Source organism: Leptodactylus fuscus, chromosome 1 (assembly GCF_031893055.1).
Source record: "Leptodactylus fuscus isolate aLepFus1 chromosome 1, aLepFus1.hap2, whole genome shotgun sequence".
NCBI lineage: Eukaryota > Metazoa > Chordata > Amphibia > Anura > Leptodactylidae > Leptodactylus > Leptodactylus fuscus.
Window position 1 is genome coordinate 160,143,816 of NC_134265.1, and position 27,020 is coordinate 160,170,835.

Genomic DNA, 27,020 nt, shown 5'->3' on the forward strand with positions numbered 1-27,020 from the left:
TAGGCTTTGTTACATTGGTCCCTGCTCTCTGCAGTTCATTCACTAGGTCCCCCCGCGTGGTTCTGGGATTTTTGCTCACCGTTCTTGTGATCATTTTGACCCCACGGGGTGAGATTTTGCGTGGAGCCCCAGATCGAGGGAGATTATCAGTGGTCTTGTATGTCTTCCATTTTCTAATTATTGCTCCCACAGTTGATTTCTTCAATCCAAGCTAGTTGCCTATTGCAGATTCAGTCTTCCCAGCCTGGTGCAGGGCTACAATTTTGTTTCTGGTGTCCTTTGACAGCTCTTTGGTCTTCACCATAGTGGAGTTTGGAGTCTGACTGTTTGAGGGTGTGCACAGGTGTCTTTTTATACTGATAACAAGTTTAAACAGGTGCCATTACTACAGGTAATGAGTGGAGGAAAGAGGAGACTCTTAAAGAAGAAGTTACAGGTCTGTGAGAGCCAGAAATCTTGATTGTTTGTAGGTGACCAAATACTTATTTTCCACCATAATTTGCAAATAAATTCTTACAAAATCAGACAATGTGATTTTCTGGATTTGTTTTTTCATTTTGTCTCTCATAGTTGAGGTCTACCTATGATGTAAATTACAGACGCCTCTCATCTTTTTAAGTGGTGGAACTTGCACTATTGGTGACTGACTAAATACTTTTTTGCCCCACTGTATATCATAACTGTCTGGCCCATTTAGCAAAATAAGCCTGAAACAGATGACCTAGCATTTATATTTAGCATTTGCATAATTTTTTTCTGTATTTATTTGCATCTTACACATTCTATCCTTTTTCTAATTTTCTTACAATGAAGAGACATTGATATGTGAGGCAGTTTATTATACTTTAACATCCACTTTTGTGCTTAAAACGTCTCACTTTATGATCTGTGCCTTCAGATGGTGGAGATAACATATACACACAGGATAACATATACACACATGTAAGTAAACCTTTTATCCATATATTGTGGATAAAAATTTCAACTGGTTTCAGCCATGGGAGGGTCCGCTATGGAAATCATGCAGTGGACCCATCTCATAAGGCCTTCAAATATTTTCAAGAGGGTGTCTCCAACCTAGCACCTTCAAAGTTAAATTTACCAAACGCAAATAAACTGGTGTATTTGAAATAATGTATAAAGAAACTGACATTGAATTTAATGCTGCTGTGTGAATGTAGCCTTTGCACACGGTAGTGAAAAACGGACAACTGATGGCTATTGTTGTCACACATCCATTTTGAGAACACATTGATTTCAATGTGTCTATTTACATTTTGATTTTTTTTGTGACGGTCTCTTTTTATGGCCTTCAAAAAAAAACTGACGTGCACTATCTTTGTCCATTTTCATGGGAACGTGGATCTAATAGAAATCAATGGATCAGTTTTTAATTGATGTAACTTTCATTTTCATCTGTTTCAAATCATTTTATAGTGGATCAGTTGGGTCAAAAAAGAAAGACCAGTGAAATTTAGCTGTTATTTTCAAAGGTAAAAAATGATGCAAAACTGAGGACATCAAAAAACGGAACGTAAAGAACGCAAAACGGACATCAAAAACAGATATTAAAGTAATTCCATTCTGTTCCGTTTTTCCATTTTTGATTGAGTGTCTTCAGTTTTGCATCAGCTTTTACCTGTCAGTGAAAACAATGGATGAATTGGGTCTTTCTTTTTTGACCCAAGACACTGATCAATTTTACATCAGTTAAAAATGGATCCATTGATTTATAATGGGTCAGTGTGTCTGTGAAAACGGACAAAGATAGTGCAAGTCAGTCTTTTTGTCAGCCATTAAAAACAGACTGTTCAAAAAATGGCCTGTGAATAGACAAATTAAATTCAAGCGTTGTCAAAATGGACATGTGACGGATGCTGTTAAAATAGCAGTTTTTCAGTCGAATGCAAGGCTACATTCAGATGACTGAGGTGCATATGGTGTCCATTTTTCATGGCTGTCTTGACCCTGAGAGAGAAGGACAAAAATAGAACATAACCTATATTTTGAAGGTCCATGTCATGTAAATAGCCCCCATTCATTGACATCGAATTTAATGCAGCCATTAAAAAAATGGATGTCACATGGCCATTAATTACTGTCATGTGAATGTAGCTTAAGACTAATAGTTATACGGAATTCTAGCATTATTGTATTTGTTCACTCCTACATCGAACATAGGGGTTTCAATATCCTGGAAAATGTTATCCTATTGTAAGGTCTGCTAATGCTTTAGGTTTTCAGTTTATAGTGTACGGCAATCTTATAATATTTAATGGCAGGCAGATTGGAAGTTGGGTTAGATCCCACTGCTGTGAAGAAAATGTTGCTGGCAGAAAAAGCAAGTGAGCAAGTTACTCAGTATGATAAATCTGACATTCCTGGACAATGAGGAAAACCTGGACTATGCTTGTTAATGGAGAACCTTGTACATCAGCCAGAACAACAAGAACAGCTCTTATGAGAATGAAGCATGACACGGGTAAAGCCAAAATCAGAATTATAATGTGTAAGGCTTTGCTGTATTTTTAGTAAACGGTCTGTAGCCATTGTACTGTAAATCATAAAGACTTCATGCTGGACATTCCCACGGTATATAATACGTTCATCAGATTCTACAGCTGACAATTTTTGCTTTGCATATAAATATATTATTTTTATAATAAGTTCTATAATGTTGTAAGACATATTGACACGTAGCACGCCGGTCTTATTCAACTATGGATTACGCTGGATCGAGACACATTATAAGGCTGAATTCACACCGAGTAAAGTGGAGCACGATCTGGCACGTATACAGCGTGTCAGGGTTTGCGTGCTCAAAAAGATCCCATTGATTTCAATGGGGGTTACGAGCGTATACGCCGAGTAAAGTGGAGCACGATCTGGCACGTATACAGCGTGTCAGAGTTTGTGCGCTCAAGTTGTAGCCAAAAAGTGTTGCAGGAAAAACTGCGATGGAAATGCACCTTTTCACAGAAAGTCTGCAGATTTTCCCTCTGTGAAGTTTCTGCTTCTATTAAACCTATATGTAAAAACGCCAGCTTTTTTTAACCCCTTCCTGCTGACGGCATTTTTTGATTTTCGTTTTTCGTTTTTGACTCCCCCCCCTTCTAAACCACATAACTTCTTTATTTCTCCGCTTTCAGAGCCATGGGAATCTGGAAAAAGTTCAGAATGGGGTGGATTTGAAGAAAATGTGTTTTTGTGCGACTTTCTTACGGGCTTTATTTTTACAGTGGTCGATGTGCAGTCAAAATGACCTGTCACCTGTATTCTATGTTTTGATACGATTCTGAGGATACCAAATTTATATGGTTTGATTTACATTTTAACCCCTTAACAAAAATCCAAAACTGTGTTAATTTTTTTTCCCCAAAAGTCGCCATATTCTGACACCCGTAACTTTTTTATACTTCCGTGTATGGGGATGCATAGCGCATCTTTTTTTGCGGGGGTCAGGTGTACATTTTAGTTATACCACTTTGGAGAATTACTTTTGCTTTGATCACCTTTTATTCAAATTTTTATCAAAGGCAAAATAGTGAAAAAAAACGGCAGTTTGGTTCTTTTGACTTTTCCTCCTACTATGGCGTTTACCATATGGGAAAAATATTTTTATAGGTTTGCAGAGCAGGCGTTTTTGGACACAGGGATACTTAATGTGTAGCTGTTTCACAGTATTTAACCCCTTAACGTTAAATCACGTACCTGTACGTCAGGGAATGTGGTTAGTTCCCGCATTCCCACGTACCTGTACGTGATTGAGATTGCACGGGCTCAGAAGCAGAGCCTGTGCGATCTCCATGGGAGGCCGGCTGTATCTGACAGCCAGGCTTCCCCTGTAGCAGCAGGGACGGTGATTGCACCGGCCCCCCCCCCCCGTTTAACCCTTAAGGTGCCATGATCCATAGTGATCATGGCACCCTAGAGGTTTGGCCGGGCTATAAAGCATGGTGCCGGCAGCAGGAGTCTGTGTGAGCTGTAATTTACAGCTACACGCTGCTCCTTAATCCCTCCCCCCATCGGAGCGAGCTCCGATGGGGGGAGGGTTAACCCCTTGGATGCCAGGACGAGTGGGAGCTAGTCTATGCATCTGCATAGCTAGCTTCCTCTATAGACTGCAATACACGTGTATTGCAAGTCTATAGTTAGTATAGAACCAGTGATCCTCTCTGATCGCTGGTTCTAGTGTGCTTACAGCACAAATGTAAAAAAGTTTAAAAAAAATAAATAAAATAAAGTGTGTAAAACAAACAAACAAAACAAACAGTTACATTTCTTGTAAATCTGGAAAATCGCTGTTACACTTGTAAACCTTGTAACGTTCAAAATAAATTAAAATACAATCAAAAGATGATGCCGATATAAAGCAGAGATATGGGAGATAATATTTATTAATGTATTTGGGTGGTATAACTATCTGCCTGAAAAGCAGAGAATTTCACATTTTGAAAATTGCAATTTTTTCCAAATTTCCATCAAATTTCCTATTTTTTTAATAAGTAAATACAAAAATATTGATTAGTGTTTACCACTAACATGAAGTATAATGTGTTACGAGAAAACATTCTCAAAATCACTTGTGTAAGTTAAAGCGTCTCAAAGTTATTGCCATTTAAAGTGACACATGTCAATTTTGAAAAAACAGGCCTGGTCCTTAACGTACTTTTGGGCTGTGTCCTTAAGGGGTTAACTACTTGTATATGTGTTCTAGGAAAAGGAGGGTGATTTGAACTTTTAATATTTTAAAAAAAATTTCTATATATATATATTTTTTTTACTTTTTTCAACCTTTTTTTTCAAATTTGTTAGACCCCCTTGGGGGTCTTGAACCCCAGGGGTCTGACCCCTAATGCATTGAAAAGCATTGCAAAATACCGGGGCTTCTATTGCAGGCTACAAAGAGGTTCACAAGGCTCCCGGCTGTCATAGTAGTGTGACACAGGCGCCAGAGCTTACTCCGGGTGCCTGCAATCACAGGGAAAATGGTGGCGCCCACAGATCGCAGGGAAAATGGCACCTCAGTCAGCTATGACTGAGTCGCCGGAGGGGTTAATGTTTGTGATCGGTGCGGGCACCGATCATAGGCAGTAGCACTGGGTGACCACTGCATTTTTACTGCATTTAGCTGTATTTCACTCTATTTGGCCTTGAATTTATACTGATGGTGATGGAGAGGGCTAAGCTACAATCTAAAGTCATCTATAGGAGAGCTGTTACATTCAGAAAATATTGTCCCTTTCTTCATCTCATCCTTTATAAGGAGTCTACCAGTAGGAAAATTGCTATCAAACTAATGATAGTAGGGCTGCACTTTCCAAAGATGCCTTTCTTATTCTGCATTGAAGCTCCATTTTCATGAAAATATGCAAATAGGTAGAAAAGAGCTTTAGGGGTCCGATTTCTACAGCTGGACCTCTCTACTCTAGATAACTGCCTCTTACTGCAGACAAGGTGTTACAAAGTGGAAGATGTCACTCAAACAAATGAGGGAGGAACTGGGCAGCAGTTAGGGGCAGTTATCTAGAGCAGAATGTGAAGCCCCAACAGGAGAAGAAACAACCCTGAAGCCTATTTCAGCTAATTTGCATTAGAATATATTTTTTATGAAAATGGAGCTGCAATGCATAATAAAAAAGACATCTTAGTAAAGTGTAGAAACAGCCCTACAAGGTACTGTCATTAGTTTTTTAACAACTTTTAATTCTGACAGACTCCTTTTAAGTATATCCAAACTTTCTTAGTATATTAGTAAATTGTGAATTCATAAAACGTCAGTATGGAAAAAGTAGGATTCTCTACCAGAAAACTTTTACAACTTTAATGAAAAATGTTCAAAATTATAACCTTTACTTATGTAATAATGGGACATGAAATTTGGGAGTTTTAGGCTGGGGCCTCATGTGGTGTAAACGCCACAGTGTTTTACAGTTCCTCAAAGCAAATCCCATCCACATATTACAGAAAAATATGCTCAACAGAAATGCTACAATTTCCAAAACCGTTGCTTTTTTTTAAAATCGCAGCATGTCAATTGAAGCAGAAAGTCCTCAGATGAAAACTCTGCGGACTTTCTGTGAAAGGCACTGTGTGAGGTCTTAGCCTAAAAATGTTTCCCAACTCACTATTGCAAAAAAATATGAATATTGTTTGAATAAATATGGTTACACTAACAGAGTAAATAAGTAGAATTTATCTTTACAAAGTAGTGGAAAGGTATCTTACCCGAGCATCTGTTACTTTAAATTCCCGTAGGATATACTGTGGCATGTTATATTCTGCCATTGGATCCACTACAAAGTACTGATATCTGGCAGAACGTTCAGCAGGCCAGTACTGATGACATTTTTCCTGATAAAAAAAAAGTAACAACTGTAAAGTCAAACCTATTAAAGCCCATTAAACAATGAGATGAAACAATTTCAATCATGAATTGTGGACCCATTGATGGCTTACAATTATAATCTACTGGCACCCATTCTTAAAAAAACTTTGTAGCTGATAAATCAAAACCAGCGTTTTCCATGCATGGTATGAACAACTCCTGCCCTCATGGAGTTTGTTAATTTAAATGCAATGCTCACTTCTCTTGCTTAAATTTGCCATTGATATAAGGAACAGTCAAGGAAAAGCCGCCAATCACTCACCCAGACCCGTCCCACCGCACCTACTGAACCCCATGTGAACAGCGTTGGAGCCCAGTTTTTGGCCAGCTGCACAAAAACTGCTGGGCTCTAACGCTGTTCACATGGGGTTCAGTAAGTGCAGTAGGACTTTTTTGGGAGACTGACTGGCAGCTTTTCTTTGACTCTGTTCGAGTTTGGGCCTAATTTATGACATGGTCTTCTTGGGTCTGTGTAGCTAAACAGAAATCTATGGCAGTTCTTTGAAGGTATATATTTCTGGCATAATCTATGTAAATCATAATAAATCTGGCAGGGTCTGCCACCAACCACCATTTTGAGGAAAGTGGCAAGCTAGGTGCAAAACAAAGGCCATAACATAACCAATCCATCACTACTTTTACAGGTCTAGTACAGTACCCTTTACATTCAATCCCCTAGGATCTACTATAGCACAGAGGCCACTATTGATCTAATGAAATGTGATATTGCATCCATTCTACAGAAGTATCATACGGATGATTATCCTTACCGTGAGAACCTCTCCTCACAAGAATACAGCTCATTACAATCCCTCAAGCAAAGCAACAACATAATAATCAATCTGGCCGATAACGGCAGAGCAATTGTAATAATGGACCGCTGCGATTTTATCCAAGAAGCACTGTCAACTGTCAGATGCATCCATCTATAGATAATTACAAACAGACCCCACATACTATTTCAAGGAACATTACCAATATCCATGATACCTATGTCAACAAAGGCCTGATAGAACCAGACTTTGTTACTAAACCCCCACCCTTTCATTCTAGTTTTTAAGTCCTCCCCAAAATACATAAATCCTTTAAGAAACCACCTGGATGACAGCTTGTAGCATCCATTAACTCCATCCTCTCTCCATTATCCATCTCCTAGAGAAGATCCTAACCCCTTTAATTAAAAAAAACAAAACACTCTTTCCTTCTAGATACAGATAGACTGCTAAAGGTATTTGGGTGCACTTATTTACCCATTACTAGCACTTACATACCTTTAAAAAAAAAAAAATATATATATATATATATATATATATATATATATATATATATATATTGCCCAGAAAACCCCCTTTAATTTCCATAGAAGTGTGGTTTTAAGTTACAATAGTTTCAACCTACTATGGTAGACTGACACTGTAATTTGATGAACCACTGAATAACAAGCATTCAACAAAGGAAAACGTGAATATGAAGCATTAAAACTTGATACTTACTCTGCCCATTTCTCTAAGTTTTGTGAGCATAACCACAATAGTTGAGTTATGTTCCCATAGCATCCTCCAGAAGTCTTCTGTTGTCTCTGCCAAGGGACCTTGAGTTGCTATATAGGCTTTTTGCTGTCTATTTAATAGAAAAAAAAAAGATGTCTGATGTAACACTACTTCTTCTAGTAACTGTGTATACTACATACGATAGAGAAAAATGTAACATTTAGTGGAGGTCTTATATAAAAATGTATCATTTATAATTTTCTTACTTTCTAGGGACAATTTTGCAACATCCAACAACATCAATCATCATCATCATCCATTGATGTATTTGACCAAACTTACTGTAGATCACCATGATGTTGTATAGTGACCTTTGTTTGACTTAGTGGGCATTTGTTTGACTACAGATGGGCATTTCAGGATAATGATCCAATAATAGAAAAGCAGTGGGAAGAATTCTTGAAAAAGCAGGCCTATGATTATATTGTACATGAAACCTATTTACATTTAGACTCAATTTTCTATATCCCTGCATAAGGTTTTAATTATTATGACTAGACATGCTCTCATAGAACACATATACTTATTCCTTATGTACTGAATTGATTCTGGTAACGTTAGTGGTGTTCTGTTACAAATTTGTTAAACAGGAATCGCATGTTTATATATCTGGTAGTAGCATTTAAAACTTCAAGTTCAGCAGTGAAACTTCTATGGTAACTTGGTAAATATAAAAATGTATTTTTCTGAACATTCTGAAATAGAAAACTCTTTGGTATATCACAGTCAATTAAACAACCATCAATAATAGGCCGCCAAGATTGATGACCAATGAGAAGACATGATGGCATTCAATATTGCAGATCAAGGTCTCCACATGGTTGTCCTCTGGTAGACATTCATATCTGTATAGACCATATCATGACAGTAGATGCACATATTATGTATAAGAAACTATGGGTGGAAATCTACCTAATGCAGTCAAAACATTTTTTGTTTGTTTTCCTTCTCCCTACCTAGTAGATTGTGAGATCTCATGGACAGAGTCCTGTCCTCCCTATGTGCCAATCAATGACTCCGTTTCAGTTCATTGTACTTTTTTCTTTTCTTGTTCTATATGTAAACCTTTTGCATATGTATAATGGCCTGGAATTAATGCCAGTATAAAAAAAACCCATCTAGTAACACTTCATGCTCCTACTACTACTCACTAATGACTGTGTAATATTATAGTTCAGACCTATTTAAGTGGATGAGGTTAAACTGCCGTATCAGGCACAGCTCACTGAATATTCATTATTATTATTTTTATATTTTATCATACAGTATTAGAAGCAACACAGGAAAAGCTGCTTTGGGTACCATGATAGGTAGTTCCAGACTATTGGGGTGTTAATATTTAAAAAAAATAAATGCAAAATTTGAACAAAAGAGCAAGATTTATAAGCATATGACCGTAAACTTGTTTTTCCATTTATTACATTATTAAAACACGGGTTTATATGAACGTGCTCATTATTCTTTACTTGGTGTAAGGGGAGTTCTATTCTCTTTTACACCATATACAATAAAACACTTAATAAACAGTTTAGTTGAGAAATGTCAGAGGATTAATGACTGTCACCACATCAATCATATTAACAAAGTCTGGACGTAACAAACTGTAAAAATAATCTATAAAAGGTGAGAGAGATTTTTTAATTCTAGATATTATTAAAGCTTTACGGAATATATTCTGGAAACTTCATTTTTCTGTGCACAAACACTTGCAGACTACCTATAAGTGACCTATAAGTGAGTCCTTTGTATATTTAGCACAAAATAAAAAAAAATCAAAGGAAGTCTCAGGGCCTTCAGTCAAAACACAAGCTCATGTATTATTGGGAAACTCTGAAAGATACACTTATCCTATCATGACACACTTTAAGAATAATTTAGACGCTAGTGTAATGTAACAGAAGGCAAAAAAATAACACAAAAGGTATATTACACCCACTAGTATATATTAGAAGCTATAAAGCTATTAAATCTTGGAAGCCAAACTGGTCATAGTGAGGACCTGGAAGTACCCTTAGACGTGGTCAAAGCCAAATGATTTAAATGGGCTTGAGCTGTAACATGGTCATGTGACCAACGGCGCAATGTTATTGCCTAAGAAGGGGAAGTGGCGCTCTTTTTTAAAGGAAGCAGTCATGTTTTCTAATCCTGAGTAACCTCTTTGATTATGAGACAGTATAGAAACTGTGGACATTTTGTGCGGTGTATGGTTATTCTCACCTCTTTTTTAGTTTTGCCTGTCATGTTTTCTTCCCTTTCCTGTTATGGATGTTCTATCCTTATATATACCCATAATACTTAGGGTGGGTTCACACCTGCACCCGGTCTCCACTTTACAGGTTTCTATCTTTGGCCCAAGAAACTGGACAGGAGGCGGAAATCGGCAGTCAGTTTTCAAACCCATTCATTTGAATGAGTTTGCAAAGTGTCCGCCCGTGAGCATCTTCTGGTCTCTGCGGTGAAACTGTTTTTTTTTTTTGTTTTTTTTAACCGGACAGAAAGTCATAAATGCAGGACTTTGTGTCCAGTTAAAAAAACAAAACGGTTTCACTGCGGAGACCAGAAGACGCTTACAGGCAGACACTGACTGCCGGGTTTCTGTCTCCTGTCAGGGTTTCTCAGGCAGAAGATGGAAACCCACAAAGTGGAGACGGGGCGCAGGTGTGAACCCACCCTTATACTGTTTTTATTGTTCCCTTTCTAATTATTTTCTGTTTATACAATGTTAATAATGCACTAAACTATATTATAGCCTGCAACATTTTACAAGTTGCTTAACTGTATCCATATTAGATTGTGATAACATGTGAATATTTATTTATATGCTAGAAGAGAGTAGAATACACGATGTATAAATATTTAACATGCAACACAACAGAATATTGAAAGTCAATATGAACTAGAATATCTACATGAATCTCAGAAAATTCTCTTTTAGGCAACTTAATAGTGATCTGATATTGAAAAAGCATTTACAAATGGACTGGAAAAAGGTTTTGTGTTCATTTTCCTCTCTAATTCATGGATGCTTGACTCCAGTTTTAACATCATAATTGTAAAATGCAAGTTGTAGTGAAAATCAATAGCAGCTCTGTACAATTTACTAACATTCCTTTAAATGCGGTTATTTTTAAAAACTTTTATTCGAGTATAGATTTGGAGAATTTATTTTCCAAAAATGATCTTGTTTTCCAAAAAGTATATCCTATAGTATATCATATATGCATTAATACACTCAAACTGAACTGATTATTCCCATTTCTTATACTATGTCTAAAACCACAAAATAATATGGAAAGAAATGTTATTTGTATTGAAAATGACCCCACATAAGAGGAAAATAAAGTGGTACACACATCAAACCATTTCTACCTTACTCCACTTACCTGTATCCATCAATAAAACTTGCGTTGATGTAGTCAGAGCCTTCTACACCACGGATTGGCTGTAGGCATACCCTTGTAGACTCATATGGCATAATATTAACAAGGCGGTTTTTGAATTTATTACATGGAAGATTGGCACTGATAAATCGTGACGTGTGAGCTTTTGAGCTTGCGAGGCGCTGTAAAAGAGAAGCAGCTTAAATATGGAAACTACACACACGTTTACATGGCATATATAATATTACATTTATTTATATGAATTACTATAACAGCAGTTTAAACAATATTCAGTAGAAAAAAATGTAATGGTATGAAAGAATATATTTAAAGGGAACCTGGGAGCTCAATTTAACCCCATAGGCCTTGATCAGTGTCTCATAGTACATCTCATGTGTTGTCCAATCTTGTCCTTATAATGCCTAACAGCTGCTTCCATCCCTTGAAAATAATCTTTTAGGCTATAGTGAAATGCAGCTAAAAAGCTGAACAAAAAATACATAAAAAATTTGTTGTGTTTTTTCCTCCCTAATGATATCAGGCAAAATTATTGTGATTCCGGAGATAAAATTAACATGCTGCCATTTTCAAAAGCTTTTTTTCCTCCACACTGCAATTCTGTGTTCAACTTAAGTTTTTCAAGTTAAAGGGGAAGAAAACTCACAAAATAAGTAAAACTCTCCACGCTCTAACAGAGTCATTATGCTGTAAATGATAGGGACAGTGTTATCCACCAGGCAATCAAAGCAACTGTATGGGACCCCAGAGATCAGAGGAGTCCCCCTCAATAACTAGTGGATTATTTTAATAGGTAACAGCCCTTATTATTAATACTCACCTCTCCTCTCACTCCTCCACTAGTAATACTTACCTCTCCTCACCCAACATTTTCAGTGTCAGTACATAACGTGTGACAGCTCCTGAAGTCACTACATCATGGCATCATCAAGGTCTTAAAGTCAATGTGACAGATAAATGTGAAGACCCTCAAGGGGGCAGAATACTGTGTGCGGCACTATTAAAGGGCCCCTTAGACATAACTTTGCTTGGGGTCTCAGAAATGCCAAATCTGCCTCTGGTGACTGAAATCCCTCAACACTGCTAATTTGCTGCGGGGCCCAGTTTTTGCATTTTATTAAAATCAAATCTAAATATAAAAAAATATATAATAATAATGAAATATAATAATCTAAATATGTGAATATGTACCTTGAATTCTAACTCCATCCCTGTGACATTCTCTCCAGGCTCTATTTGTGTCAGCTTTTGAATATATGCATACAGGTTTCTAGCTGGCACTTCGGTATTTCCACATGTCACTGCCTCCAGCAGGGCATCATGGATAAAGATATACTGGTCCTCTGTTTGAACCATGTAATTCCTCTGAGCTCTCATTAAAGTCACATGACCATAAATATCTACAGTCTTTTCATGCCGTATCCTCTCCAGCATGGCATCTATTACAATGAAGCAACCCGTTCTGCCCACTCCAGCACTACAAGAGAAAAAAGACAAAAATATAAAATGAAGTAAACCAAAGGACAACTAATTTAGTTGTTTAGCAACTATTTTACAGACATCAATAAGATAAACTGTGAAGAGATTTGTTCGAGTAGACCATATATTCTTGTAAAATAAATACTACTTTAAATACTAGCAGTGCTAACAGTAGCATTAGTCTATATAAAGCAATAAAGCGCTGTACTAAGGAACATACCTTTAAAACATTATATGCTCTTTAATATTATATATATATATATATATATATATATATATATATATATATATATATTTGCACTCACTGCTAAGTTCTAAGCTATGAGATATACAGTGAGAATATGAAAAATAACAGAAGCATAAGTGCTGCACGGAGAAAGGACTGTGAGCCATGATGCAGTTTCACAGCGCTGTTATAGGACACCATCTATCATGTGGTGTCTCTGATATACAGTACTGCATCCGGGTTCTCCATCTGATATTTAACAATGGTGATACAGTATATGTTTGATGATATTCTCTTACACAGTAAGGCTAGGTTCACATCTATGTCCAGGTCTCCGCAGGGAGATCTGAACGACAGAGGGCCCAAATGCTCAAACAGTGGTTACCTGTAGAGATGAGCGAACAGTAAAATGTTCGAGGTTCGATATTCGTTTGGGGTAGCCCCTCAATATTCGACTAATCGAATATCGAACCCTATTATAACCTATGGGGGGAAAATGCTCGCTTCAGGGGTAGGCAACATTTGATCAAATTATACTTAACAAGTCCACAAGTGAGGGTCGGGCTGGATCCTCCGAGAAATCTTCTCCTTGCAGCGTCCCCGCGGCATCTTCCGGCTCTTCATTCACTCTGCCAGGCGTCGGACCTGGACAGAGCCGACTGTGCATGCCCGCACTACAAGCGGACATGCGCAGTCGGCTCTGGCCAGGCCCAAGGCCTGGCAGAGTGAATGAAGAGCCAGAAGACGCCGTGGGGAAGCTGCACGGAGAAGACTTCTAAAGGTAGGAGAAGAACGAGCTTTGATTGGCCGACTGTATAGCATTTGGCCAATCAATGCTGGTTCTGCATCGAACTTTTACATTCGAATAGCGAGTGGTACTCGATCGAATACCTACTCAATTGAGTACTACTCGCTCATCTCTAGTTACCTGCTGACCTTGCAGACTATAATGGAGTTGGCCGGGTGTCTGCTGTTCTTATACTGAAACCAGTGGAGAGAACAGTCCTCTGTACAGGACTTTTCTCTCTGCTAATTTCTACTGGTTTCTGCTGTGGAGTCTAGAACAGAGACTCTAGCGCAGACGTGATCTTAGTCTAAAGGATTAGTTACTAGTAATTAGATCCTCCAGAAAATAAAAAATTTTCAATACACGTGGCAATATCAGGATCCCTTAATACAATTGGTACCATTTAAGGCTAGGGACACACAGCAACTTTGGCTGCGACTCACATCACATGACGCTGTGTCATCCTGCAATTGTGTTAGTGAATGGAGGCGCAATGTGACCCAAGGGTCCCATATCTACCTTAAAAAAAAAAAAAAAATCAAACAATGTTTCATTTTTTTGTGACTAGAAGTCATGGTTGCAACACCCTAAGGGTCTCAATGCAACTCCATTCACTAAAATAAGTGAATGAGTCACTGGCAACAGTGCAATATTTGGCTGCACAACAGGAAGCTGAGCCAAAGCTGTCAGCGGCCATACCCTTACTACAGTTAGGTCCCATGCCTATGGGTGTAATACTTCTAGTGCAGAATAATTCTGTACATATAGCAACTGTGCAACAGGAAATAGACCATGTGACTTCATATCAAGGCTGCCTATGAGCAGTGCTGTACAGACTTTGTGCATACTGCTTTGTGGTCTGAATGAGGCTTACCTCTCGCTCACTTCTGCATTGGTATTCTGTTCGGGGGAGTCGGCATGGGGACCCCCCGAACGGAATACCAAACACATTTGCAAGCGGTGTGCCAGTGAAAGCACACGCACTCCATAGACTATAATGAGGTCCGTTTGCTTGCCGAGAGATCACTGCAGGGAACATGTGGAGAGGAAAGTACTTCACTTTTCTCTCTGCATGAAACGTGCAGAGATCTCGTGGTAAGCACATGGACCCCATTATAGTCTATGGGGTCAGTGTGCTTTTGCTGCACAGTGCTTGCAAATGCGTTCGGTGTTCCGTTTGGATTACCGGACCCCCCCCCCGAATGGATTACCAGATGTGAATGAGGGGTTACATATGCCAGTTTTTTGCAACTATTATATCTATTTTCCTTAGACTATTTCTAAATATGCCAAATAAGAGGCTTAAATATTGTGCCATTTCACATGTGAAAACTATTCAGTAGCATAGACTATTGGTATATGTCAAAACATAGAGTACATAGAGAGCATTTTAGCATTTGATAGTCGTCAATTACAATATTCTAGAAAATTTCTGAATATTTCTGTCTTTGAATATACTTTTTTTTAAAGTAAGCTGATATTATAACAGATTGTGCTGGAATTTGATGAATTTCTTTTCAATGATACTGTATATGAGCGAGGCAACTTCACAAATAATTAGATCCTGGGCCAAATGTCTTTACAAATAACTCTACAGACAGTGAATGAACTATGCATCATATTTTAATAAGCACCCTCGATTGCCACCTCTAAAAGAGGCATTGTTATTTCAATGGCAAGTTGACAAAGCTGTGAAGGTAATAAGCCATTATAATACTCCCAATTTTTCTTTGGCATTAATTATCTATTAGATCTCCATAAAACATATGGCCAGGAATTTGCTAATCAGAAAAAAAAAAACCCTCAATCCAGAAATGCTTTTTTATTCTTACTAGACGTTTCAAAGCTAAATACTACTTTGTGTTACTTGCCCACTAAAGAGCCTAATGAAACGATAACAGGAGCTGAAAAGAATAGCATCTTAATTAAGTGCAGATCCTCCGAGTGCTCTAATATGAATTCACGCAAGTCAGTGTCATAATTAAGACTGCTTGCTACAGCCATGAAAATGCTAACAGATACCTTTACTAATGGCTTCAAAGAGATCTCACATAATAAGATGTGACATACCAGGATGACATTTACACTTTTGCTGCAGTAACCCAGAAATGGCATTAGTCACTGTTATCTGATCATTAAGGGAGAAAACCACAGGGATTGTGGTCTCGAATTACTGTTGCCTCACACAGTAATCATTTTTAACAAGTTGTCTTACCAAAGTCTGGTATGCATAGTAATGATTCATTCTGTAGGAGCAATATCGCATTGCTCGGTAAAGTACAGCCGAGGCTTTGTCAATTGTCACGATCAGGCGGGAACAACATAAACATTACAGTTACTCTGACAAATTTACATGCACGGGAGCAGTAGTTTATAAATTTCAACAGTAAATGTCTTTCAACTGTAAATGTGTGAAAAGCCAGAGTGTGCATGCTTAACAAGACTGTATATTAAATGTGTGACGTTACAGTGAATATAACAGCAATTGTTGCTCATACTTTATTAATGTAGAGAGCTCATATCATCTGCAGACACCTAATAGAACCTGGAAATGTTCTTTAACCTCCCCTGAGCCCTGAAAGTTATCAAAGCCTGATGCCCCACGTTTTTTTGTTGAAAATTTTGCTGCATTTTTTTGAGCCAAAGCTAGGAGTGGATTGAGCAGAATGTAGAATACAACGTCTACATCCTATAGATTTCCCATTCCTTTTCTAGTCATTCTTGGCTTTGGCTCAAAAAAACCACAGTAAAATCTGCAACAAACAGTTGCCTTAAAGAGGACCTTTCACCATATCTGGGCACAGGCAGTGTTATATACTGCCAGAAAGCTGACAGTGCGCTGAATTCAGCGCACTGTCGGCTTTCCCGATCCGTGCCCGGTGTAAAGCACTATCGGTCCCGGTACCGTAGCGCTTTACAGTCAGAAGGGCGTTTCTGACCATTAGCCAGAGACGTCCTTCTGCCTCGCGGCGCCTATCGCGCTGTACTGTGGAGCGGGGAGGAACGCCCCCTCCCTTCTGACCATAGAAGAGCTACGGTACCGGGCCGTAAGCTCTTCACACCGGGCACAGATCGGGAAAGCCGACAGTGCGCTGAATTCAGCGCACTGTCAGCTTTCTGGCAGTATATAGAACTGCCTGTGCCCAGATATGGTGAAAGGTCCTCTTTAAACAATTTTCAAAGAACAATTTCTGTTCAGCAGTTTAAAAAGCCCAGGCATAAGGATAAGTCACACACAGCAGATTTGTTACAGAAATTTTTGTAATGGAGAATCAGTTTCAATTATGTTGTTTTGGTGGCACCCACATGGATTACTGCAGTGTCAATTGTGATGAATGGGACAGTCACAGAAATTTCTGCAAAAAAAAGCAGGCCATGTGTGAATTCAGATATGTTATTGTCTGTATTCCCCTCTTCCTTCATGCTACCTTTGCTGTATGTAATGTCCTTGTGCTGCAGAATATTTGTTTTATATTTTCTGTACTGTGACCCAGTACCTGGTGAAGTATATTGTTTGCCTGTATAGAAATTTTGTACAGGGTTGCACTCTCCAAAGGCAATGCAACCCAGGCATCAAAGCAATCCTCTTTTACCCTATGGCAGGGGTGCTCACACTTTTTCAGCGTGTGAGCTACGTATTAGCTGACCAAGGCAAAAGATCTACTAGGGCGGGGGCGGGCCTGTGGGCGGGGCCGAGATTGACATGTGGGCGGGGCCTTGTGGGCCTATGGGCGGGACCGGGCGGGCTTGTGGGCAGGGCCATGCGGATCGTGACAGCAGGAGACAGCGGCGTTCTGTGGCCGCCCAGGGATCCCCGCTGTCTGCTTCTTCACAGCGCAGGCTGAGAGTTATCTCTGGACACTGGCAGGCTGGGGCTGTGGCAGCCCCGCCTGCTAGTGTCCGGAGATGATTCTCAGCCTGCACTGTGAAGAAGCAGACACCGGGGATCCCTGCATCCCGCGATCGACCCATACGTCCTTTGCAATCTACCAGTAGATCGCGATCGACGTATTGGGCACCCCTGCTCTATGGCATGAGAAGAGCAGATAAGTAAACACGTTCTAGGTAATCTATGATTGGGGCAGGATGACCACATGTACCCAAACAATAAGGGGCCCCATCTGGATTTTTGACATGAAATAGTATTATATTTTGGTTTTCTTGTCTTTAACTGAAAGGGTCTATCCTTAATAGGAGATAGTTTAAGTCAGGGTATTACTTTGGTTATGACCAAAGTACATTTGTTGGGGACATTATACTGAACAATACCCTACCTTTAGACAGTCCAATAGATGTTTTCAGAAATATGCAATAAGTTGTACCAGAACCTCCAAGTCTTTAGGCTTGAAAATCTGACCCCCCCCCCCTTCCATTGCACATTTTTGAAAATGTATTTTTTTAAGGAAATCATACACATATATTGGGATAGCTAAAGATGTGGTGGTGCTCAGCATAATATCCCCCTGCAATTCACTGTTGCTGGTTGGCTGTTGAGTTTAGCTGTGACAGACTCCATTCAAAATAGTTTAGTTCCATGAAATCATTCTAGAAAACTCCTGGGTACATTTGGTACAGAGAAATAGGTACTGCACAATATATGAGCGAAAATGTTACCAGATGTAGCTTAAATCTGGACCTTTCCATAAATAATACATGTGAAAATGTTATCATTACTGTATGCAGCAAACCTGATAATTCTCACTTTATTTATCAGATGAACTCCAAGAACTAGCTTTGTAATATCTTTGAGTCCCTGAAGTCATAAATCAGAAATATTACATTTGAGTCTTACTGTCAATCAGAAATATACCGTATCCACTCTTGCAAGAGCGATTCCCCAATGGAGTATTTACTGGTAACATTACCTGGGGAGGCAGAGTTTATTTATTACATTTTAAAGACTGGCCCGGGCCAACACTAACATAGATCTCATCTAGAGGCCTCTGTGGGAAAGTATTTTACTTCATAGGCTTTCTTGCTTACTTACTTTCTTTCTATGTATATTTTAAGGGTTGTTGTGTCCACCATCTGTTGCTAACACACTTACCAAATCTTACATAGTGTTGCTTTTGCGCAACTTAATATAGTTAAACAATTGCATGATGTTGAAAATAATGACTTGCCTTTGGTTGTAGCCCAAATATTTTCGATCCCAGCTGAGCATGACATGTTTCAGGATATTGTATGGACATTTAAGTGTAAGGGATATAGGTACAGCTGGGAAAGCTCAGTTCTACCCCTGTCCAGATCCCCGTTATTGGGTTATAAAAACATTTTTAAATTTCCTGCAGATGGTCAAATTCTTTTCTTCACCAGTAATGCTCATTCAGAATTCATTGCGGACAGCTGCTGGCTTTGATATAACACAATCACATGCGTACAAAAGAAGTGCAGTCACTAAGATCAACTCTACCTTCTACAAAGATCTGATGAGTAGACAAAGACTTGCTGATGCAGTGTGTGCCCACAAATAAAATAGCCTATTACATGAATTCACACAGATGAAATAGCTTAATGTACATTGAATAAAACTGTACTGTACTATCAAAGTGAAAACAGATGTTGGAAGAAAACTGAAAGCCAAGCTCTCACCAAACTGTGATAATATTCTTCAGATAATAGCTGCCCTTAATATACAGCAAAGCAGCTTCATACTTTCCAAATGAATCTGAAACCTGATATAAATATTCTTTGGATTATACTGTTTCTTCTGCAGGTTTGCCAGGAATGGGATAAGTTCATATGCACTATATATGCCATGGTCACATATATGTTATCTGTGTTTGAGATCCCAATGGATTCACTTCTATTCTAGGTTTTTACAATAAAATCACTAGCATTTTATAGTTGTGGTACAATGCATATATAAATGGATAATTATTAACATACCTTAGAGTATATGTAGACGATTGTAGTGGTTTTTACATGTGCACATTACATCAGTATGTCACCCACAAACACACATCCACAAAAAGACTTGTATCTGTGAATCTGTGTCGCAAATATGGAAAAGAATATGATCTGCTCCATAATTTGTGCATAGTTTCTCTGACCTGGACACCGATGAGTAAAAACTACGGAAATGTGTATGGAGGCATAAAAATGAATGGGTCCATGTACTATCTGCAATATACTGAAAACAACTACAGTCATGTGCATTGGGCTTAAAAGAGGTTGTCAGCAAAACATAATTACTTTAAAATGGTAGACATTATGATGATCAGCTGAGTGCCACAAATGTGACTCCCATAACCCTAGGAAAGTCAAGGCCAACCAGACCTTAATCTACCACCTAGGCAATGTAGTGCTACTGTACTTGGTGGCACTACATGAGCACACAGATGGTACACAGAGATAGCACAAAATAGACAGTACAAGATGCATATAAACATATATTATTTAACATACCTTAAAGTTACTGAAACAAAGCACGACTATTTTAATACAGGGGCCTCTGCTGTGATCAACTGGGTGTTACATGTATAACTCCCAAAACCCAGGGGAAAATTTGGGAAACCTAGGTCAACCAGACTTTTACCTATTGCATAAGCACTGTATTGTAGTGCTACACGGAGGCTACTCAGATGAACACATGGATGACTCAGCTCGGTAGAGCTCTTTAAGCCTCCATTGTAAGGTTAAGATGTTTGGGTGCTTGAGGACTATGGGTTGCATAAGATGCATTGAAGAAAGACATTTAAAAACAATATTGGATTATTGGGTTCATTTCATATGCTAGTTCATTTAGGCAGTGGTTGCTCATGGGTGGAGTTCTCATTGCGAACTATCTGTTATTCTCTGTTTATAAGAAGTTTAGAAGTTATAATTTACCACATTTCACTTTTCAGCATAAAGCTGTAATTTTTGCACTGTTGCAATAGTCTGATTTAAAAAAACAAACAAACCGCTGCCTAGGTGACAGCTATACAACTGTCATGGTACCACGTACTTCAAAGTATTTCAGTAGGTCTATCGGTCGACAAAATAAAATAAATGAAATGACACCCAAAACTTATACCTGCAGTGTACAACCATCGGCCCTGCATCTGGAGGATTACATGTTTTCACCCTTCTCAAGAATGCAAGAAAAGGTGTTGGATGTTCTGGAACACCATGATCTGGCCATGCTGTAAATTGGAACTGTCTCACTTCTCGCTTTTCACTTGATCCGTTCTGTCAAATAGAGAATATAACTTTAGAGTTATAGTTTACCTGAAGCATATTTAAGAAGTGAAGTTTCTTTTTGCAAGGAATGGTAGAGAGTAAGATATTGTTACATAGTAAAACTTTAGGAGTCTCTCGGAAACTCTACAATACCTTTTTATTACCTGATGATATCCATTGAGTAGACATACAGTAAAACTATACCACATTTATACTCTGCAGATATGTATAAAAATAATCAATATCATAACAAATATCATTACTATCAGAATTTTATCTTTAGTTATCTAACATCATATATATAAAACATACAGTAATCTGCAAAAGTTTAGGGGGTTATGGAAAAAAATTCTGCAACGTAAAATGCAAAAATGCTCTATAAAATAAAAGTGAATGAACAAAACAGGAATCTAAATGAAATCAATATTTGGTGTGACCACCCTTTGCCATCAATTCTTCTAGGTGGAGTTGCACACAGTTTTGAAGGATTTTGGTAAGACGGTTGTTCCAAACTTTTTGGAGAACTAACAGTAAGGGAGCCTTCACACGGAGTTTACACTCCGCTCATTCTGAACGTAAACTCATTCAGAATGAGCAGCGTAAAAACAGATCCCATTGATTTCTATGGGTGTCGGCATATGCGCGTATCACATTGAAAGCAATAGGGAAAAAAGCCGCCCATTGATTTCAATGGGTAGCACACGTATGCCGACACCCATAGAAATCAATGGGATCTGTTTTTACGCCGCTCATTCTGAACGAGTTTATGTTCAAAATGAGCGGAGCGTAAACTCCGTGTGAAGGCTCCCTAAATCTTCTTTGGATGTAGGCTTGCTCCAATCCTTCTGTCTCTTCATGTAATCCCAACCGGACTTGATGTTCAGATGAGGGCTACATGGTGGTCATACCATCACTTCGAGGACTCCACAACAAATATAGATTTGATTTACATTTCTCTTTTGTCCATTCACTTCATCTTCTTAATTGACAAAAATAAAATATTAACACTTCTATTCTTGAAAGCATTCTTTCTTTGCAGTACCCCCCTCCAACACACACATGCCTTCAACATTGTCTACCTTTACAGGAAAATTATATTACTTGATATAATCCGTGATTGAAACATACAAAGGAGGAAAGAATATGGAGAAGTATGTATGTAATGATATCAACGCAATAACAGTTCCCACCAAGGCCATAGATTTCAGGTTGTCCACCACAAGCTATGCAGATATGAAGGAAGATGCTAAGGTATTACAGCATACTGATATAGTATAAGAGCAGGCTTACCTTGTAAAGAGCAAATGTCCTGACACAGTAAGTAGCAAGTTCTACTGTGTCCAGCAGAGTCACTTGTATAAGGCCATATGTTTCTGTACCTCTGCTTGGCCAGTACTGGTCACATTTTATCTACAAAAAAAATAAGAGTTTATTAGCAATAGAAATAAACAATTTCATGTTTTATACACATCGAGACTATTATTTATGTGCCCCATCAATATTCATGGTATTGAGACATATGTATAAGTGAACAGAACAGTAATCGGTACAGTAGAAGAATGAGCTAGTCTGAATAAGCATATGTCCTATAACTTTTTGTGGAGAATGTGTGAGGATATAGACTGTAGATCTAGGAAAATGCATTTGGCATTTGGAATAGAGGTAGCAGCCACAGTTGCTTATTGGACTTGCTCTGCTATGACCGTGCAGCTACTCCACTGCAGTTCTATGACTCATATTACCAGCTGTTAGGGACACCCTGTAGCCTTGGGGTATGCTCACATGTCTATACTGGTGACAGCTCCTCCTCAGGTAAACTGCAAACACATGCCTGTATATTCACATAAGCTTTTTGGAGATGGAATTTTAATTTTCCATCAGGACTTGGCACCTGTCCACACTGCCAAAAGTACCAGTACCTGGTTTAATAACCACAGTATTACTGTGCTTGATTGGCCAGCAAACTCATCTGACCTCAAACCCATAGAGAATCTATGGGGTATTGTCAAGAGGAAGAGGAGAGACACCAGACCCAACAATGTAGACGAGCTGAAGGCTGCTATCGTACAAGCTGGGCCTCCATAACACCTCTGCAGTGCCACAGGCTGATCCCTCCATGCCACATTGCCGCATTGATGCAGTCATTCATGCAAAAGGAGCCTCGACCAAGTATTGAGGGCATTTACTGGACAGACTTTTCATTTGGCCAACATTTCGGTGTTAAATACTTATTTTTTTACAGTTGGCCTTATAAAATATTCTAATTTTCTGTGATAATGACTTTTGGGTTTTCCTTGGCTGTAAGCCATAATCATCAACATTAACAGAAAGAAACACTTGGAAAAGTTCACTCTGTTTGTAATGACTCAATATAATACCGTAATACTGTATATAAGTTTTTCAGCACAGTTTTTGTTCTGAAAAAGTGTGCCTCGGCTTATACTTGCGTCAATACAGTTTCAATTGTCAAATGACTGGTCCGCAGCGAAAGACATTAGTGGGAGGCCGCTGGAGCCGCTGGGGCGGCCCTGGAGACAGCGCTGCCTCACCACTCACCTATCGGCAGCAGTGCTGCTTCAGCGGCCTCCCACAGATGTCTTCCACTGTGGACCAGTTCAATTACCACTCGAGTCAATACGATAATTGACTCGACCGTATTGACTCAGCTGGAGCGGGCCTCCGCTCTAGTACCGGCCCCCTCCCCGGCTACATCACATGCCGGGTGATGTGGCCACATTAGCTCAGGCGCACACCCCGCGTGTGTCGATGATGCCATACTGCGTCTCAGCACAGGCGGCGTCATCATGCCCTCTACGCTGAGACGCAGGAGCAGCTGCGGGAGAAGCCGAGAAGTCGAGAAGAAGATGAGCAGTGGCGGCAGAAGACGAGCAGCGGCGGGAGCAGCAGCGCTAGGTCAGTAAGTATGAGAACTTAATGTTTGTTTGTTTTATAATAGGCCGCTACCTGCTGGAGTATTCCCAGCAGGTATCGGCCTATTTACCAACCTCCCCAAACCTGCTCACTGCCGCCCCCGCTTCACCTTATACTATAGGCCGCGGAGGCCGGCAGTGAGTAGGCCAGAGCCCCGGCCGCGATCCCATTGCCACTATTATTATACTGGGGGGGTCTTTTCAGACCCTCGAGCATAATAATCGGAGCCCCAGGGGAGGTGAGAGAAAATAATAAACAGTTTTACTCACCTCTGCGGGATCCGATGTTACTCCTAGCAGGCTTCGGGCCTATATGGTAATGTCAGACGTCATGTGGTCTGGGATATTACCAAATAGGCCCAAGGCCTATGCCAGCAGTACCATATAGGCCCAAAGCCTGTGGAAGTAGTAATAGCCTGTTACAGCTAGCACAGGCTTTGGGCCTGTATGGCAACAGGCTGCTACTGCTACCATAAGGCTTTGGGCCTATATGATAATGCCCCAGACATTTGTGGCATTATCATACAGGCCCAAAGCCTCATGGTAGCAGTAGCAGCCTGTTGCCATACAGGCCCAATGCCTGTGCTAGCAGTAAAAAGCTATTACTACTACCACAGGCTTTGGGCCTATATGGTAATATCCCAGACCACGTGACATCTGGGATATTACCATATAGGCTTGAAGCCGACTAGGATTAACATAAGCACAAACAGAATGTCATGCATTTTTCTCCCTCGGCTTATAATTGAGTCAATAAGTCAATAAGTAATAAATCTGTATGTAAAAAGTAAATTTTCCCCGTTTTTTTGTGGTAAAATTAGGAGGGTCGGCTTATATTCGGGTCGACTTATACTCGAGTATATACGGTATATGGGATTCACTTTTTCAATTGAATCACTAAAAAAATAACTTTTTGATGACATTCTAATTTATTGAGATGCACTAGTATATCTTTAGTGACCATAAGTTCGGGTATTTCAGAATGGATAGTTCAAAAGTTTATTATTATGCTGTGTAAGTGCTAGAACATGCATTTTTTACACATCTATTAATAAATAATGAAAAATGAATAAAACACTTTGTAAGGAAAGCTAGGCTGTGCTCAGTCATTTGCCAGTTCATTCACATATGACAGTGGTCATCCAAGGGGCAAACTGTGTTGCACTGTACATCCTTTGATCTCAAGGAATCAAATTGTTATATACAATGTATTTTATTCTGTGGAAAACAGAGGGCCATGATGTCACTAATTTTTATTGGGGATTAGGATCCACAAGCAACACAGTGGATTGGACAGAAGTGTTGTACAGTATGTAGTTAATTCACATTATGTTCTAGGACAGTGATGGCGAACCTTTTAGAGACCGAGTGCCCAAACTGCAACCCAAAACCCACAAAATTTTCGCGGAGTGCCAACACGACAATATAGACTTAATACTATGCGGATCCACAATTGCGGACAGTTACTGACCAAAAATTACAGTCATGTGGGGCTTTACAGAGCTTTCAATAATACAAACAACGTTGTACTGAAATGTAAAGGTCTCGGCATTTGGTACTTTGAACAATTAATTTTCACTATTTACATCGCACAGGATCTGTTTTATAGTTACCGTGTAATATTCTTACATCCTGTACTAATATCACGTCTGCTATAAAACAGATACTGTGTGATATAAATAGTGAGGGGACCCCAGACAGTATTATATGCTCTGCAGTGGGCCCACCACACAATATTATATTCTCCACAGTACCACAGTAGCCCCCCAGTGTTATATGCTCCGCAGTAGGTGTCCCCCCCACAGGATTATATGCTCCACAGTGGCATCCACACACAGTATTGTATGCTTATAAATAGCCCCCCCCCCAGTATTATATGCTCTTTAGTACACCCCCCAGTATTATAAGCCACCCCAGTATTATAAGCCCCCCCAGTATTATACACTCCCCCCAGTATTATAAGCCCCCTCAGTATTATACACTCCCCCCAGTATTATACACCCCACCCAGTATTATAAGCCCCCCCAGTATTATACACTCCCCCCAGTATTATAAGCCCCCTCAGTATTATACACTCCCCCCAGTATTATACACTCCCCCCAGTATTATACACTCCCCCCAGTATTATACACCCCACCCAGTATTATAAGCCCCCCCCAGTATTATACACTCCCCCCCAGTATCATACACGCCACCAAGTATTATAAGCGCTCCCCCCAACATCATATACACAGTGAGTCACTCTCATACTCACCCCTGAAGAGCCGCCGGCATCCACCTTCTTGTCACTGGCGGCGCTGATGACGTCATCGCGCCCGTGTCGGGGCAGAGGTCAAACTCTGCAGCCAGTGTAGGCCGCGGTCGCGCGATCCGCGGCCTACCCTGACAGCTTTCAGTTGTATGTGCATTTGCACATACAACTGAAGGCAGTGATCGCTCATCAACGGGGAATCCTGTACCGGATTCCCTGTTGGTGAGCGATCTGGGCGACCGCACGCGTGCCAGCATGGAGGGCTTTGCGTGCCCTCTCTGGCACGCGTGCCATAGGTTCGCCATCACTGTTCTAGGAGAACGAGCTGAAGCTGAAATGGTAATGAATTGTGTAGCACTAGCATGTATACAGGATTCAGGATTATAGTCTATGGGGTCCGTGTGCTTTCAGTGCTCACAGCTTGTCAATGTGTTCAGTGTTCCGTTCAAGGGGACCCCATGCGGACTTCCCAAACGGAATACCGAACGCAGATGTGAATCAGGCCATACAGAGATGATTCACAAATAACTTATTATGATAAATACATACATGGTGTGAATTTACTCTTGTACATGGAAATTATGAAGTACATTACAATTTGATAAATGTGGACAAACTGCACCCGCACGCAATGGAAAATGTCCATGCACAATTTCATCTGTGGTGTGGATTTTTATTTCTTTTTCATTTAGTGGGTTGAAATCCACTGTAGAATCCACATGTTACACATGAGAATAGTGGTGATTAGAGATGAGCGAGTACTGTTCGGATCAGCCGATCCGAACAGCACGCACGCATTGAAATGAATGGACGTAGCTGGCACGCGGGGGGTTAAGCGGCCGGCCGG

At 39.7% G+C, this 27,020-nt stretch overlaps 1 protein-coding gene across 37 annotated transcripts in view; it reads right to left on the bottom strand.

Moving 5' to 3' along the window:
- PTPRD (protein tyrosine phosphatase receptor type D) overlaps positions 1-27,020 on the bottom strand; it is a 1,471,303-nt gene that overhangs the window by 14,066 nt on the left and 1,430,217 nt on the right. For all 37 annotated transcript variants that reach the window (XM_075278421.1, XM_075278482.1, XM_075278474.1 and 34 more), the window contains 6 exons: positions 22,283-22,402; positions 20,847-21,001; positions 12,528-12,813; positions 11,322-11,500; positions 7,882-8,008; positions 6,229-6,354 (listed from right to left, as the gene is read on the bottom strand). In XM_075278421.1, coding sequence (XP_075134522.1) covers positions 6,229-6,354; positions 7,882-8,008; positions 11,322-11,500; positions 12,528-12,813; positions 20,847-21,001; positions 22,283-22,402 — 993 coding nt within the window. The remainder of the gene's footprint in view (positions 1-6,228; positions 6,355-7,881; positions 8,009-11,321; positions 11,501-12,527; positions 12,814-20,846; positions 21,002-22,282; positions 22,403-27,020) is intronic.